Genomic DNA, 18,763 nt, shown 5'->3' with positions numbered 1-18,763 from the left:
AACAGTTTGTGTGTGTATGTGCACCTGTGTGCATGTGTGTACCTGTGCCTGTGGGTGGGTGTGTGAGCCTGTGTAAGCCAGTGTCTGCATGTTTGTGAGCCTATGCAAGACTGCTGTAAACGTATGTGAGCATATGTGCACTTTTGTGTGCATGCTTATGTGTGTGTGTGTGTCTGTTCATGCCTGTCCAAATATGTAGGCGCATGAGAGACAGGGCTTCACAGACAGTGAGCTTATGCACACTCTGTGTGCTTGTGTGAGGTTGTTCAAGCATATGTGTGCTTGTATGAGCTTGTGTGGGAGCGTGAGAGACAGGGCTTCGTAGACAGAGCATATTAGTGAACATTACTTGGCTTTGCTCGGGTTGTCTGGTCAATAACAGCCTCTGTGTGTGTGCTCCTGTGTGCCTGAGCCATTGTGGTGCCTGTTGCGATTCCACAAGCGGGAGGGCACCATGAGGGGCCTTACTTACCCACTGCTCCTCCTGATGCTGCCTGACCAGTCTTGCCACTTGTCTCCGTCACGGCATTGGAGTGCTGTTGTTCCCGATGCCGCCTCTGCCTGGGTGCCGCTGTCTGAGGCTGGAGAGAAGCCTCCTGTTCTTCGCGGCCTGGAATGCCACCGCCAATAGCAGCCACACTGAAGCTCCAGCTTGGTCTTCGTGGCCTGTGGACCACTGACTTTCATCCCTGCTCCTGCACGCTGGTCTCTCCTTAGGCACGTGTGCACACAATAGCCTCAGATTTAAAAGCCCCACAGTGGGAAATACCATGGTACCTCTCGATGATGTCATCTCTTGCCAGCCCTGTAAAAGGGCTCTTCAGTCTTTGCTCCTAGCCTTTGCAAAGATCTGCTAGCGCTTTCAAGGTCCTCCATGTTTCCTGATCCAAGTTCTTTGGTCTCCTGGTTCCTATGGTCTCTTTGCCTTATTCCTAAACCCAAGTCGGCATCTTGTTCTTGAATCCAAGCCTTTGCCTTGTTTTTGTTTCCAGCCTTCGTCCTGTCTAGAGTCTTCATTGCTGATTCAAGTCTTCAGACTCAGTTCAGTTCCTGAGTCTGAGTTCCGAGTTCCTGAGTCCGAATTCTGAGTCCAGGTTTCTGTATCCTGTTCCTGGATATCAGAGTTCTTGTTCCAGCTTCCATCTTGTTCCAAGTCTTTGAGTCCAGTACCTGTGCCACTATTAGTTGTGTAGGGCATGCAGTGGCATCATTTTTCCAAGTCCTGAGCCTTCTTCATGTTCCAAGTCCTGAACCTTTGTCATGTTCCAAGTCCTCAGCCTTTGTCTGTCCTCACGCTCAAGCCGCTTCAAAGCGGCAGTCCGAAAGGGCTTTTGAATGTCCGGAGGGCTATCCCAGAGACCAGCATTGCATTGCTGGGTGTCAGTTCCTGGAGCATGTTAGATGTCCAAGTATTCTTGGTTCCAAGTCAAGAATCTTCTTGACCCAAGTGAAGCATATTCCTGTTTCCAAGCCAAGAATATTCCTCTTTCTGCTAGCTCATGCACGGATGCCGTCGCCTACTAGTGGCGTGGACCACGGCCAGTCCTGGGGTTGTATTGGTTGTGTTGCAGCACAGAGGCTCACACTCTTGAGCGCCCATCCACTCTCGCAGCATCTGTGCCCGTGTGTGTGCATGCATGCCTCTGTCTGTGTTTGGGGGGAGGTGGGGTGTGCTTCTGTGTGAATGTCTGTGCTTGTGTGTGTCTGCCTGTGTGTAATATGTGTAGGTGCCTGTGCAAATGTGTGTCTGCCTTTGCGTGTGTCTGTGTGTGTCTGCCTGTCCCTGTGTGTGTCTCTGTCGGTGCCTGTGCTGGTGCCTGTGTTCCTGTATGTGTGTGATGTGTGTGTGTACATGCCTATGTCCATGTGTGTGAGTGAATGTGTGCCTGTGTATGTGTGCACATGTGACAGTGCTTTGCAGTCACAGCATATTGTTTTTGAATAGTGTACTTTCCACTGTTCAGGGAACCACCTGGTGGCCACAGTCTGACATGATATTGTGACCAACTGCCCAACACAAGCTTGTGAGATTTATGCACACAGTGAGGTCCATAATCATACATAGTTGGCTAAGTAAGTTAGCCGGATAAGACTTATCTGCCTAACTTAGGGCTTCATTCATTAAACTATTGCATGTCATAGGAAGAGGGGCATGTTTTATGATAATAACCTATTTATCACATCGTGTGCTATCTTAGGCCTGGATTTATCAAAATGCACTAAATATCGCATGCGATAGAAAAAGGGGTTTGTTTTATGGTAATAGGCAGTTTATTGCAATTTGCACTAATACCTATGCGAAGTGCTATCTTTTTTGCACTTTGCGAGGGACCATGTTTAGTAGTTTTAAGCTCCTGGAAAGCCAGGCTAGCTATCAGGGCCCTCCTACCACCACTGAGAGAGAGAGAGAATATGAATGATAATGGCACTGAAGGAGAGGATAAGAGGATGAATGAAGTTCCTGACACTGTTTCTCAGGGCTCATCTGTCTCCACCTCTCCTTCAGTGCCATCATCATCCACTCCTAAGGATATAGAGAGAGGTACTTTCAAATGAGGGAGGACACGCACTTTGCTTGGTGTAATTATTTGCAAGGACATCAGCCAAGGCAAGCAACTAGACCATTTAACACATTCTGGCACATCACCTAGAGAAGCAGCCTCTACTTCAATATTCAGCTGGGGATGATAGTAGCAGTAGTTAAGGAACCTCTTCTTCAATCCAGAAGACACTTTCAAAAGGGGATGAGTGTTCCTCTAGCTGCTCCCAGGCCATCAGCTCCTTCCACCAGTCAGGTGGCAGGCTAGCAGCAGTACCCTACTATACATCATAAGTGGCAGCCCACAATGGAGGAAATGGGGTAGTCTTCTGTTGCATTGTCGCAGGGAAGAGGCAAACAGCATCCAAAGTGGTGTCCAGGATCATTGGCAAAATGATTGTTTTAGATGACCAGCCCCTGTAGATAGTGGAGAATGTGGGTTTCAATTGTTTTCTGCAGGTGTTAGTGCCAAACCTACTAAGTGCCTTCCAGGACCACCTTTGGTAGAAGGGTCATTCTCAGTCTGTACTATCAGTACCATATCATCCAGGGGCTGCTATCAAGGTAGAACGGAACAGTGTGCATTTCACTAGCGATATCTGGACAGCTACAAATGCTTCACACTCTTCTCTCTCTCTGACGGAATACTAATGGTATCTGGCTGTGGTACGGGCAGGCAGTAGCTCTACAGGGGATGGAGTATTACACTGCTTTGCTGAATACCCACCTGGCAGACAAGGCCCATACCTTGGCCAATATTTTAGCAGCCATCAGAGAGATGCTGGAGGACTGGCAGCTGGATCAGAGAGCTAGACATCAAACTCAGGATTCTTTGTGACCGACAATGGTGCAAATATGTTAAAGGCAATAATCAAACGAGGGATATCAGGGTGTACAATGCTTAGCTAACACTCTGCACCTAGTCGTAAAGGAAGCCCTGAGTCTGGGGAGGTTTTCCATCCTCTGTAACATTTTTGTCACTCTTCTCTGTACCTTTTCTATGTCTGCTATATCATTTTTGAAATGGGGCGACCATACTCAAGGTGCAACCGCACCATGGATCTACACAAAGTAATTATGCAGTTCCCACATATTTGTTAAAGGGATGCATAAAAACATTTTATTCACGTTATTTGGATGCTTTTACCTCCATATACACGTAACTCAGGGGATTTTATAGCTTGCACAAGGCAATGAAATAACCAGTTTTATCAATTAGTCTACTGGTTCTCTCAGTCCATCTGCAGCTCATGAAGACCCTCCTTGATCTTCAGCCTGAAGTCCTCCCATTTCACCCAGACCTTCTACCCAATCATTTTTTCACTTTTAAGATGTTTATAATCACTTACTCCTGATACTGAGCAAAAATAAATACGCGTAACATGTATATGCCATATTTACAGTACATGTAGAAATTGCTTTTAAAATAGCAACTTATTCATGTAAATATTGTCCCCTCCCTGGAATGCCCCTGCCAGCCCCTTTTTCACATGTGTAAATTTACTCATAAACTCTGATTTACATATTTATGTTGAGGTTTTTAAAAATAGTATATACTCGTGAATATCCGATTTTCACGTGTAAGTGCTATTTTTTTATGAGTGCAACTTTTGAAAATTCACCTAATAGTGGGGTTCAAAACAGAATTGAACAAATTCCTGAAGGAAAAGTCTATAAATAGTTATTAGCCAGTAGCCAGGTAGACTTGGGAAAACCAGTGCTTATCCCTGGAAGTGAGATACAAGAAATAGATCAACTATTGTGAAGAATTTAACAAAAAATCCATGCGAAAAAGATACAGATTTGGTAGAGGAAAGAACTAATGAAATAGCTTTATTTTTTAAAAATAAAATTGATTTACTAAATTCTAAAATTACGTTAAATCCCAATCAGGAAATTAAGATGCCCATCAAAACTGATATAAATTGGCGTGAGTTTGAACCCACCTCTATACTTGAAATAGAATCTCTTATAAAAAAGATGAACCCTGCTAGACATCCAATGGACTCTATTTCAGTAAAAACACTCAAACTCATCACTGAGATAATCTCACCAATTATTGCTAACATTGTTAATTTATCATTGATAGAAGGTAGTGTTCCTGAGGTTTTGAAAAATGCTATTATTAAACCTATTCTCAAGAAGTCTAATCTTGACAATACTCAAATAATTTTAGACCCATCTCCAACTTATCTTTTATTGCTAAAATTTTAGAAAAAGTAGTTCAAACTCAATTGATCATTTTTTAGAGTCAAATATTTTATTTCCAAGTCAATTCGGTTTTAGGAAGAATTTTAACACAGAAACACTTTTACTCTCTTTGACTGATACAGTTTTAAGAGGATGCGATACAGGCAAAAGATATTTTTTTAATTCTTTTAGATTTATCAGCAGCTTTTGATACTGTCCAGCATGATATTTTAATTAATCGATTACAAGAAATAGGAATATCAGACAATGTTTTAAAATGGTTTACCTCATTTCTCAATGATCGATCTTTTCAAGTTAAAATAAAGAATTCCTTATCTGAAAAAATTCCACTCCAAACTGGTGTACCTCAGGGATCAATGCTTTCAGCAACCCTTTTTAATATCTATCTGCTGCCGATATGTCATCTTCTCACAGGATTGGGTTTGAAATTTTATATTTATGCAGATGATATTCAGTTTTTAGTCCCTATTGAAAATGATTTTGATTTTAATATAAATTAATAATTATTTATCTAGATGCCATAAAAAACTGTTATCTGAAATGAAACTAATTCTCAATATAGAAAAAACCGAAATAATATTACTAGAAAGAAAACATTCTCAATCAGATATCCCAGCATTTAAGTTCAAGAACACTAATTTGGTACCAGCACCTTTCGCCAGAGACCTTGGAGTGATAGTTGACTCTGAGTTGAATATGAGAAAACATATTGCGATGAAGTTGAGAGATGGTTATTTTAAATTATTAACCTTAAGAAGACTGAAACCATTATTGGAACCTCCTGACTTCAGATCTGTTCTTCAGGCCTTATTGTTTGCCAATTTAGACTATTGTAATGCCTTGCTGCTTGGTCTACCTCAGTCCACTACTAGACCTTAACAAGTTTTCCAGAATTCTGCGGCTCGAATCCTGGCAGGAAAAAAGAAGTTTGAGCATATCACTCCAACATTGATAGCATTACATTGGTTACCTATAAATTTTAGAATACGCTACAAAGCGGCATGCATAATACACAATGGGGCGGATTTTAAAAGGCCTGCGCGCGTAAATCCTTCTGGATTTACGCGCGCAGGGCCCTTGCGTGCCGGCGCGCGTAAAGCCCCGGGACGCACGTAAGTCCCGGGGCTTTCGAAAAATGGCGGGAGGGGGCGTGTCCGGGGCGTTCCCGAAACGATGCGGTGTTTCGGGAGCGTGCTGCGGCATTTCGGGGGCAGGCCCGGGGGCGTGGTTGAGGCCTCCGGACCAGCCCCCGGGACCGGAGGACAGAACGGGGCTGCCGGCCGGAGCACGCAAAGTTATGCCTGCTGAAAGCAGGCGTAACTTTGCCGACAAAGGTAAGGGGGGTTTAGATAGGGCCGGAGGGGTGGGTTAGGTAGGGGAATGGAGGGGAAGGTGGGGGGAGGGCGAAGGAAAGTTCCCTCCGAGGCCGCTCCGAAATCGGAGCGGCCTCGGAGGGAACGGAGGCAGGCTGCGCGGCTTGGCGCGCGCAGGCTGCCGATTTTGCACAGCCTTGCACAAGCCGACCCCGGATTTTATAAGATGCGCGCGGCTACGCGCCTATCTTATAAAATCCAGCGTACTTTTGTTCGCGCCTGCTGCGCGAACAAAAGTACGCGCTTGCGTATCGTTTGAAGATCTACCTCTATATAATTTATGGAGAAAGAACAGAATGGCTGAATGCCGCATTGCGATTGCACACTCCACAAAGAAGTGTAAGATCGGCTAATAAAGAACTTTTATCAATTCCCACCATTAAATCGGTACATCTTAGTCAAGTTAGAGAAAGGGCGCTGTCAATTGCAAGATCAAAACTGTGGAATACACTACCAGTTCAACTAAGGATGCAGCAGGAAAAAAATAAATTTAAAGCAGAACTCAAAACATGGTTGTTCAATGCGGCCTATAACGAAGATGAGAAACAGACTTGTATTTAAGTGTACATTCACAGGTGGCTCTATTTTTAACCTTTAAATAATGCTGGAAGTATATATGTTTATGCTTTTAGTATTTTATTGGTTTAATATTTATGGTTTCATATGTTTCTCTTTTAATAATCAATACCTTTTTTGTAATCTCTTTTAATTTTTACCTGTTTTATTCTTATAATTGATTGTAATTTCTCTTATTGTATATTTAATGTAATGTTAATCGTTGGGAAGGCTATGCCGAGACAACGATATACAAATGACAATAAACCTTAAACCTGCCTGGTATTTGTGCCCCAGAAAGGCCATTGTCACAGACAGAAACATGGAAACATAGAAATGATGGCAGAAAAGGACCAATGGTCCATCCAGTCTGCCCAGCAAGCTTCCCATGGTAGTATCTGCTGCACCGTGCAGGTTGCCCCCATGTATTAGTCAATGCTGCTTGGTGTGCCTTGCTTATGGACTTGGCAGTAGAAGTAGTCCTGTGTTTTTTCCTTAATGTCTGTGCATCAGTACCTCAGACTGTAAAAAAAATCATGGCTCATGTCGATTGTCTCTGAATCCAAATTCCTCTTTCTCTCCACTCCCCACTCCCCTCCTTCGAAGCAGAGAGCAATGTTGCAGTTGCATCAAAAGCATCAAGGCTTATTGGTTAAAGGTAGTAATCCCCATGCCATCTGTTAAGGGTAGTAACTGATGCTCTGTGCAGGTTACCCCCATGCTTATTAGTTACCCAAACTGTAAAAATCGGGGCCCATGATGGTTGCTGTCTTAATCCAGTTCTCCTTTTCCCCTGCCATTGAAGCAGAGAGCAATGTTACAGTTGTATCAAAAGTATCAAAGCTTATTGATTAATGGTAGTAAGCGCCACACCAGCAAGTTACCTCCATGCATGCTTTCTTCATTTCCTTTAGAACTTGGCTGTAGAAGCAGTCCTGTGCTTTTTCCCTTATGTCTACATATCAGTATCCCAGACCATGGAAGCCGGGACCCTTGGTTGTCATCTGAATCCAGTTTCTCTTTCCCCCCTGCCATCTAAGCAGAGAGAAATGTTGCAGTTGCCTTAAAAGCATCAATGCATATTGCCTTTTGCTAATGGTAGTAACCACACTACCAGCAAGTTACTACCATTGCCTTTTGCCTAATGGTAATGTCTGTGCTAATGGTAGTAACAATCATACCAGCAAGTTGCCCCCCTGCATGCTTATCTCATTTCCGTCCTCTAGCCTTTAGAGATCCCCAGTGCTTATCGCATGCTCCTTTGAATTCTTTGACTGTTTTCTTCTTCACCACCTTCTCTGGAAAAGCATTCCAATCCTCCACCACCCTCACCGTGAAGAAATGCTGAGCTCAGCATGGCACCTGTTATATTCTTATGATGATTAAAAAGCAGCAGTACAAAAATACGTTTCTCATTCTCGAACTCTTGACATCATTTTCATTATACAGGTTGAAAGCATCTGGTCCATACTGCATCCCCATCAGAATAATGGGTGATTTTAGTACCAGGTCAGGAATGTTGGTTTTATAGGGTTGAACCTGTGATTAAAATGTTTCCCTGTAGAACAAGTCGAAGGCTACCATGAACAAGCCTTGTGAACCTTCCTAGAAACCCTGTACAGTAATCCTGCAGTAAGCATATGCTCCAATTTAATAACTTCTAAACAACTTTATTGGGCCTACTCTGCTTGCAGAGCTCTAGTGTAGGAAAGGCCTCAGAGAAATTGGCTACACATTTAGATTTCTGTCATATACATTTTAATAGTTACATTTCTAGTTATTCAAAATCTTCTGTAAAATGAGGTGCATCACATTACAGTTCCACAGCCAAAAGAAGACCAGAGTTCTACAGAATTTGGCTTTCTTTTGATTGCCTGATGGTTTTCTTCACATGGCAATCCAGGGGAAGGTGAAAAACACTCTGCACATCTGTAGCCAATTCTGCATCATGAAAAAAATTCCTTCTTGACTCCAATTATGGCAATCAGCTCAGAATCAATCAATTAGTGCTGTTCCCTAGTGTGTACCTATATCATTATGTCCATCAATTTCAAACCTCATGTTAATGAGGTTTTAGTCTGAATACAAAATTCAAGAACTGAAATGAAAAAAAAAAACATGTGGTACTCAGCAAAAGCAGTTACATGGCAAAAACTAATGAGGCTCATCAGAGCGCTCTGGAATGTTCAGGTATTGGGAAGCTGTAAGGAGAGAGGCTATGCATGATGGCTCCTTGATGAGAGCCATATAAAAAAAGAGTAAGAAGAAAGGCTGTCTATGATGGCTCCCTGAGGAGAGTCAATTGAGAAGGTGTAAGGAGAGAGACTGTGCATGACGGCTTCCTAATGAGAGCTGGATGGAAAGGAGTAAGGAGGCAGGTTAGAAACATAGAAACATAAAAAGGCAGCAAAGAAAAGGCCAAACGGCCCATCCAGTCTGCCCAGCAAGCTCCCATACTTATCAGAGGCTAGCATGATGACTCATTGATGAGAGACTGATGGAAAAGAGTAGGAAGAAAGGCTATATATGATGGTTCCCTGATGAAATCTGGATATGAATGCATAGGAAAGCAGCTGTGCTTGGTGACTTTTTCATGGAAGCAGGATGGGAACGAGGAAGGACGGAGGTCGTGTGTGATAAATTCCTGATGAGAGTCAGATGAGAAGTTACTTCTGGGATTTTAAATATCTGCCTCCAAGGAAGTCTGGGGAAATAAAGAGAGGGATGTGCCAAGTTCGCTCTAATATAGAGTGAGGCAAAGAGGAAGAGATGGGGTATTCTGTGTATCCTCTGATATAAAACACTTTCTCCTGATGCCCTTGTCTCTACTAGATGGCCCTATTTCCTCATCCGTGAGTAGTCCACTGCAACGAGGCATACCATTCTATACAGCATCTCCCCCAGAGAGCTGCCGGGATGGAGATTTCCGGAGAAACAAGGGAGGCTAGCCTGGGGCAGTGTGTCGCAGTGTAGGGTTTGTTTTGGAAGGCGCAGGAGCTGTTTCAGTGTGCACTCCAAAATTAGGTCCCAGCCTAGCAAAAGAAGGGAGATGCACTGCCCTGCCAGTTCCCTGTTTGTGGGCTGGTGGGATTAGAAAGTGATAGGAGGAGTTTTGCCAGCTTGCTTGAATTTAGCAGTTTTTGACCTGGGCTTCCCTGGCAGCCTATATCCCCTGCCCAGATAGCCAGGAAGAAGCTGTGTATCTCTTCACTCAGACCAGGAGGAGGTTACAATGCCCACTTAAGGAGTTGAGAGAAGGTTTTTTTTCCCAAGTTTGAGTTTTTCCGTTTGAGTGGGAAGGAAGTTATTTTTCTGTCACATTTCCTTACCCAGAGCTGGAAGTTATGAGATGCATCTAGTAGAGGCCTTTCCTTCAGGAGGGTCTGCATCTATTCATACTGAAGAGGATTTCAAGGGAGAGACGAGGAACAGGACATCTGGTGACTCCCAATGGAGTTTCCACCCCATGGGACAGGAAAATGGGGAATGTGACATTGGATTTAGCCTTAGACACAAATACTTTTATGGCCCCTCAGGATCCTGCCTATGCAGTAAAAAGGGTTACATATGCTTTCTTTGTCTTCCACAGCCTCTGCTTTTGGGGATCCTCACTTTCTGACCTTTGACGGAGCAAATTTCACCTTCAAGGGTAAAGGGGAATACACCCTAGTGACATCTGACTTCCAGTCCCTGACTGTTCAAGGAAGGACACAGCCATACACATTTCAAAATGGTAAGTGCATTCTGTGTGAGTATCAGAGGGGTTGAGTACAGTTGTGTATATCATGCGATGAAGTACCTTTAAAAGGTGTTGCGTGATGGTTGCAGTGGTGCTGGAGGGTGGGCTATCACCTTTCTCCCACCGGGCCATACTTCAAAATCAGAACTCTTTGGAATATTAAGCCAGTATTTCAGAAATGTGGGAGATGGTCAGAGCCTTTGGGGAGGTGGGGCCTGAACTGTTTTGAATGGGGTCAGGTACTGGGCAGCCCAGCACTGCTTCAGGCTGTTTGGCGGGGGGAGGGTGTTTATGGGGAGCCTTGCTACCTTTAGGTGGGAGTGCTCTGATGTGTGGTGGGAGGGGTTGGTTTGTGCTGAGTTGGTCTGGTCAGCATGAGGAATTTTGCGAGGCAGCATGCAGATTAAAAATGTAACCATGGCTGCTTATACCTATGAGCAAAAGGGGAACTTGCCCCGGGCCCTGCCTGGCAGGAAGCTCATTGCATTAGCACACTGGGATCTGCCCCCACGACTTCACTGGTCAGTGCCTCCAATCTCAAGCAGCAGAAAACAGCCTCTGCTTCCTGCTCTAGCACTGTTATGATCCCTTGCAGATAGTAGTGGAACCAACGGTTAGACCGCTTACCTTGTGACGAGAAGTCCCACAGATAATCCGAGTCAAGGCAGGCAGCAAGCAACGAATCCAATACTCAGTCCGGGTCAAGGCAGGCAGCAGACAATCAGGAACCAAATAGCAGAAAATCCAAAGGCAGGCAGCAGGCAACGAATCCAATACTCAGTCCGGGTCAAGGCAGGCAGCAGACAATCAAGAACCAAATAGCAGAAAATCCAAAGGCAGGCAGCAGGCAACGAATCCAATACTCAGTCCGGGTCAAGGCAGGCAGCAGACAATCAGGAACCAAATAGCAGAAAATCCAAAGGCAGGCAGCAAACAGCGAAGTCCAAGACACAGTCCGAGTCAGGGCAGGCAGCAGGCAATCAGAGACCAGAAGCAGATAATCCAAAGGCAGGCAGCAAACAGCGAAGTCCAAGACACAGTCCGAGTCGGGGCAGGCAGCAGGCAATCAGAGACCAGAAGCAGATAATCCAAAGGCAGGCAGCAAACAGCGAAGTCCAAGACACAGTCCAAATCAGTATGGGCAGCAGACAGCGAACCAAGGCAATCACCAGACGGATGTTCAGGAAACAAACGTGGCCGAAGCAGCGAGTAGGGGAAGTAGCTTCCTTTAAATAGACTAGTTTCCCGCGCAGAGTGCCTCTGCTGGTGTCTGACGTCATGGGGGCGTGGCCTAGGCTCGAATCGCACGAGAAGTGACTTTCCTTGTCGTGCGGAGGTGCCGGCTTGTTTGCCGGTGAGAAACGCCCCGATCCCGCGCTGCCGATGCCGCTGAGTCCGGCCCGCCATTCCCCGGACCCCGGACAGCCCTTCCCGCGCGCTGTCTCGCCGAGAGCCGCGCTGCCAAGGTAACAAGCACTTTCCCTCCCAGGAAGTATGCAGGGAACAGGAAGAGAGAGATGTGCCTGGATAGGGCAGAGCATAAAGAATTGCAAAGAAGAACCACATTGCTCCCATTTTGCCCCCCCTCCTCCATTCCTTTCTCTATGATGGTTCAATCTGTCCTGCAGTTTTTGTCTGTATATTTCTAATTTGTGGTCACTTATTCTGTATTTGGTGAGGGTCTGTGTTATTCATGTCTGACTAAAGTGAGGTTATCTGCTAGCATCCAGAGCTTGTGGAAGGATCTCTAGCAGTTCAGTTTGTTCTGTTTTCCCGATAGTAGGTATATTGGTGTTTTCGAGCCCAGTGGAATATTTGCAGCATTGCCTATTTATAGCTAGGAGTGTTTCTGTTTGGGTTCTAGGGGTTACTGCTGTTTTGGTATGGTAAGTTTGCTATATGAGTTCTGAGTGATATTTTTACAGGGTTTTGTGATACCTCACAAAGTGTCTAGTAATGGGAGGAGTGTCACTGTAACTGAAATGGCAACAGAATTAGATTTTTTTTTTTCTTATGGTGGATAGTAAGGAACTTTTCACCATTTTTTTTTTTTTTTGCCATCTTGTTTTATGCTTTTTGTTATTTTGATTATTTTAATTATTTATACGATAATTTTCATGAAAAATGTTTTGAATATTTTGATTTTATTATGTATATCATCTATTTTTGTATTGTTGTGAATAGCAAGGGGGAACATTCTAGTTCAGCCCAGCTAGCCATTTCAAAGATTACTTTCAACCAATCCAGTATGGATTTCTTTTAGTATATCAATACATATATATTTTTTTTTTTCTGTCTACCTCTATTAAACACAGATGGCATATTCATCATTGTAATATTATAAACTGCAACAATATGATGTATACTTCTATGTCTAATAATATGAAAACATATATTGAAAGCTGATGTTACTCTATTGCTCTTCAATTTACTGGAAAAGCTTGGGAAATCTCATAATGTTTTTACTTCTCACTTTAAAAACAGCCGTTACACAGCCTTTTGCTGCATTAATTACTTAACACTGCCTTTTGTTGTGTGTGTTAGCTTTGGGGCAGATTTTATAAATCTGTGCACGCGCGAACAAGAGAAAGCGGGATTTCAATAGATACGTGCGTAGCAGCGCGTATGCATTAAAATCCGGGGTCGGCGCGCGCAAGGCTGCCCAAAATCGGCAGCCTGTGCGCGCCGAGCCGCGCAGCCTGCCTCCGTTCCCTCCGAGGCCACTCCAAAATCGGAACGGCCTCGGAGGGAACTTTCCTTCTAACCCCCCCCCCCCCCCCCGCACCTTCCCTTCCCTTCCCCTACCTAACCCACCCCCCCAGGCCTTATCTAAAACCCCCCCCTACCTTTGTTGGCAAAGTTACGCCTGCTGGAAGCAGGCGTAAATTTCTGAGCACCGGGCCGGCTGCCGCGCTCCATGTTCTGGTCCGGAGGCCGCGGCCACGCCCCCGGAACGCCCCCGGGCCGAAACCACGCCCGCATCACCGCCCCCGGAACGCTGCGTCACTCGCGACACACCACTGAAACGCCGCGTCACTCCCGGCACGCCCCCGACACGCCCCTCCATGCAAGCCCCGGGACTTTCGCGCATCCCGGGGCTTGGGGTAGGTTTTCGGGGGTTTGGGGTAGGTTTTCACGCGTACCCTTTGAAAATCTACCCCATGAAACAGAGAGTAGGATTAAATGGTCAGTTTTTTCAGTGGAAAAAGGAAAACAGTAGAGATGTGCAGTGAGACTGCACTTTGGTTTGAGCTTCGTTTTTGGCCCGCCGCGGGAAATTTCATTTTTCCTGTGGTTCAGGCTTTTTTTTTTTTTTCAGAGGATGCTGATTTTCGGGTTAACGCGCACTAACATTTTAAAGTTAGTGCGCGCTAACCCGAAAAACTAATTTTTCTGAAATTTCGGAAAAATTGCATTCCTTTTTCGGTTCTTCTGAACCAGGACAAATTAGACAATTTTGTTGAAGTTGTCTAATTCATCTAATTTCGTTGAAATTGTCTAATTCATGAAAATCGAATGCACATCCCTAGTAAACAGTAGCATGCCTCAGGAATCTGTACTTGGATTGGTGCTTTTCAATATATTTCTAAATGATCTGGTGAGGTGATCAAATTTGCAAATGACACAAAATTATTCATAGAAATGACAGCAGAAAAGGACCAAATTGTCCATCCAGTCTGCCCAACGAGCTGCTTAAGGTTAGTAACTTCCACTCTGTGCAGATTACTCCCATGTTTCTCTTAAGGGTAATAATTTTTGCTTTGTGCAGTTATCCCCAAGTCTTAGGGTACCCATAAAAATTGCAGTAAGCAGCATTTTTTTACTGTAAGATGAGCTTTCTTGAAAATTAAGACAGTGTTGCTTGAAGTGCTTTCCTTATAGACTTGGCGGTAGAAGCAGTCTTGCACTTTTCCCCTTATGTCTGCGTATCAGAACCCAAGTTGGGCCCTCTTGGTTGTTGCCTGTGTCCTATTCCCCTTTTCCCTTGCCATTGAAGCGGGGAGCAATGTTAAAGTTGCATTAGAATCATCAAGCTATAAGGGGGAGACAGCTGGGGAGGATCACTGGGCCTATGGGAAGGAAAAACAATCTGAAAAGGTCAACCTTAGGTGGGAAAAATTTGCAGAAAAAAATGCAAAAGCCTGCATCTTTGAGTAATAACTTTTTTCTGTGCTGCACTATAAATGTAGTTACTCAAAGACAGTAATTATATTATCTGAATAAATAATGTATGCAGAATTTTAAAACGTGCAAAGTATTTATACATTTTAAGGTGAATTTTTAAAAAGATACATGCACACAAAAGGCAGATGCAAGCGCAAGTAGTGCTTATTCAGACTAGAGCTGTTTTATAAACATCGCACATATGCATGCAAGTATCATTGCATAAATAATTATGCGATTGTAAGAAAGGGGCAGATTTGGGGTGGGTCGGGGCATTCTGGGGTGGCGCTATCATTTACACACACAAGATGCAATTTTATAATCTGTGAGCGCAGCGTGTGTAAGCCGTTCCCTTCGCATGTTTACTTCTGCTTTTTATCAGGTGTAAGTCCTAAAAAAAACTCTTTATAGTTAAATATTGACAGGGTGAGGGTCTGAGTAAACTTGGGGGAGTGCTGGCTGAAGAACCTGGGGGGGGGGGGGGTCTTGATTACCTACATATAGAATGGGCAGACTGGAGACTAATTGGTAAAACTGGTCATTTCCTTCACACTATAAAATGTGCTCACTTGCGTGTGTAAAAGCCAAGTGCTAAGCAAAATACATAAATAATCTTTCCTTGTGTAACTGCTTAAAATTATAAGCACACATAATCCATGAATAGGCGTATTTTATATAATGCATGCGCACTTGTGCGGACAATATAACATTTATGTGCATATGGGTGCATGCGCACACTTGTTAAGTTACTGTCCTTTGCATAGAATTTTTTATTTTTTTTGTGCAGATTTCCCTCAGGAGTTATTATCCAAATATGCCAATTAAAAGATGTTTATAAAGATACATCCTCAGCACGGTTTGGGCAGTCATTATTATGCTGTTGTTAATTGATGATCGAGGGCCCTAGCAGAGGGGCTGCATCCTTTCAACACCTTATGAAGGGATTTTTCACACCTTTAAAGTGTGTTCTGAAAACTATTCTGTAACATTCCCAAATTATGAACTAGCCCTATAATATTCTCAAATTATGAATCTATGGACCTCAGTAATCATTGGGGTCGATACTGAAAGGCTAACCAAGTTAGGCCTGGATTTTGTAAAATCGCAGGCCTTAGTGAATTGCGCGGTACCGGGGGGCGGGCCTGCGAAAGCCGGCAGCGATTGCACCACCGCAGTGCTATCGCTGCCGGCTTTTGCAAACCAATAGCGCCACCGTGAAAGGTGGTGTTATTGGGTGCGTTACTGGCGGCGATAAGGGGCCTTACCTTTTGCCTTTGGCGGCGTCTTCGCCGCGTCCGCCCCAGTGCCACACTGACTCCTCCCCTTCCGGTGCCGACTCCGCCCCGATCTAGCTATCGCATGCGAAAGCTATAGAAAATGACCCCCTTAGCCAGATACATTTATTGCTAACTTAGCTGGGATATTAAGCAGCGCAGCAATGCCACTTTAAAGTTAGCCGGATAAGTATATCCGGCTAACTTTAGGCCTTCTTAATAGAATGCTCTGTATGGAATCAGTTCCCAGAGATAACCATGGCCCCATTAAGTGATGCATACTATGTAGACCTCTGCTGACTTTGAAGCTATGGTGCATTGAATAGTGCTCACATGAGGTGGTCCCAGTGCTCTTTTTAGTTCCTTCATGTTGAAGTCTGTTATGTAGGGGGATTGGTTGAGCACAGCTCTGGAAAATGGCTGCTGTGCTGGGGGAGTCTGCCCTTCCTATCTCTTGTTCAGATGGTAATGCTATGTCTTTGTTTGTCTCTCTTGCAGGAACTATGGCTCCTGTGACTGGTTTCTCAGCTGTAGCCATGAGCGAAAATGGTTCTGCTGTGATTGAGGTGCGCAGCTCCCCTGGAACGTCGGCCCTTGAAGTCATCATGGATCAGGAGGTGATCAGTTTTGAAGAAAGGAGCTGGATAGATCTCAGAGGTGAGACCAGATCCCATGTGTTGTATGGCGAGGGAGATCACTTGTGATTTTTGTGAGAGAGAGGGGTAACTTGTACTGAGTGTCAGAGGGAGTGATCTTGTAACATAAAGGTTCATATTCAAAGGCTTTGAGTTACCGAGACACAGTCTAAGATTTAAATATTTCCCCACCCCACTCCATGTCAAAACTTTGTCCAGGTAACTTATTACCTGGACAAAATGTAGTTGGGTAAAAAGTCGCAGGGATGGTGGCGTTCCAGAGTCTGTACTAAATTTTACTCGCTGAATGCTTATAGTCAGCAGTACCCAGCTAAAGTTAACCAGAGAAGTCTGGCCAGAAAAACAGCTGTCCTAAAGTTACCCAGGTATATTTAATGGAATACTTATAAGGCTGCATTCCACTGAATATCCAGAGAAATTTACCCTGGTATCTTTCCCACTCACCAGCCTGCTGAATATTGACCTCTTAGTAACATAGTAAATGATGAAAGATAAAAACCAATTGGCCCCTGCAGTCTGTCCATTGAGATTCTACTGCTCCTGAGCTCAAAAATCCCAGCTGGGAGCTATCAGTCAATTTTATTTCTTTAAATGACCAACCCACAGAAACTGATTTAGATCACCTAGTCCTCTGGGAGGCCCTCAGGAAGGTTTCTCAGGTTAGAATTTGCAGCATTTCCACAGAACTCAACACTAATAATTATTGCCATTTGAATGGGTGTTCTAATGTGCTCATGAAATGTTAGAAACAGGCCTAGTAGGTTCTTTGAGTACATTTGTAAACTTCTCCCTGCAGGAAGGATTTGTCATTTGCCATTGTATGACCTACTTTAAAAAAAAAAAATAGAGAGAGAATCTGATGACCCCCAATAATTTACATCTAATTTCTAATCTGCCTTTTTTATCTAAAATCCTGGAGAAAAATGTCCTGGCTCAACTGAAGGAATTTTTGGATGAGAATTCCATCTTGGATTTGCATCAATATGGTTGTAGAGTTGGCTATAATACCAAGACATTGTTGCTCTTGCTATTTGAGGTCTTTAGAAGAGAGTTTGATGCTGGTACTGGTTTTTTCTTGATTTAACTTGATTTAACTGCAGTGTTCAGCACTGTTGATCACTACCTTTTATTTAAGAGACTTAGGAGTATTGGAATTCATCACACTGTACACAAATGATTTTATTCCTTTCTAGAGCAACGAACCCAAAGAATTCTGGGGTTGATTTTAAGACCCACGTGCGTGCGCATGTTAGAAAATCTGATGGCTGCGCCCGCATGTGCGGGCAGCCTGCAGCTCGCGCATTCGGGGGGGGGGGGGGATTTTACAAAGCAACACGCAGCGATGTGAGTAGGGCTTCCCCAGTTCCCTCCCAGTCCATTCCAATTAAGGAGGGGACTGGGAGGGAGCTTCCCTGTACCCCTACCTAACTTTCCTACCTTTTCCCCCTCTCCTCTCCTCTCCCCTCCCCGACCCCTAACCCCTTCCTAGCTATTAGAATTTTTTTTTGTTACCTTACTGCTCCTTCGGAACAGCAGTAGCCTCCGCACACCAGCTGGCGCATGCTTCCCCAGGACAGCGGCTAATGGCGCTGTCCTGGCCCGCCCCCTGCCTCGCCCTTCCTCGCTCCCCCGACCTGAACCTTTCTAGAGGCCCAGCACTTCAGCACGTATCGGGAGTTACGCGCGTGGCCAGGCCCTTTGGAAAATGTGCGCAGTGTACGCAGGGCCCAGTCATGTGTATAACCCCCAAAATGTACGTGCACTGGGCTTTTAAACTTCGGACATGTTTTTTCTGGTAAGTCCTCATCTTTCCCACTTCGAATGGGTGTTCTCCAAGGGTTGGCACTTTCAGCTGGGCTTTTCAATGTTTATATAGTGCCCATTTGCCAAATATTTGCCAAACTGGACCTTAGTTTCCACATTTATGTGGATGATATCCAATTTTTCCTACCCATTTCTAATTCTATTAAAGAAACTCTTTTGAAGGTGTCTGATTGCCTTACCACAGCTGAATCCTGATTAAAGGAACACAAGTTGGTTTTAAATTTAAAAAAAATGGAAATACATTGTTTGGATTGCTATCTGATTTCCGATATTCACAATTTTTTATCTGTAAATGGTGTTGACATTAAAATCTCACAGGAAGTGAGGAATCTTGGGGTAAGAATGGATTCTACCTTGTCCATGCATCCATATGTTAGTTTGATACTAAAAAATGCCTTTTATAAATTATGTCTCCTGTGAAGACCTTA

At 44.2% G+C, this 18,763-nt stretch overlaps 1 protein-coding gene across 1 annotated transcript in view; it reads left to right on the top strand.

Moving 5' to 3' along the window:
* The window catches only part of SUSD2 (sushi domain containing 2), a 195,603-nt gene that overhangs the window by 89,069 nt on the left and 87,771 nt on the right, over positions 1–18,763 (top strand). Inside the window, 2 exon segments of the mRNA XM_029571685.1 lie at positions 10,268–10,411; positions 16,354–16,512. Of these exon segments, the coding sequence (XP_029427545.1) occupies positions 10,268–10,411; positions 16,354–16,512 (303 nt within the window).

This window comes from Rhinatrema bivittatum, chromosome 11 (assembly GCF_901001135.1).
Source record: "Rhinatrema bivittatum chromosome 11, aRhiBiv1.1, whole genome shotgun sequence".
NCBI classification, from domain to species: Eukaryota; Metazoa; Chordata; class Amphibia; order Gymnophiona; family Rhinatrematidae; genus Rhinatrema; species Rhinatrema bivittatum.
This window is presented reverse-complemented; position numbering and strand designations above follow the sequence as displayed.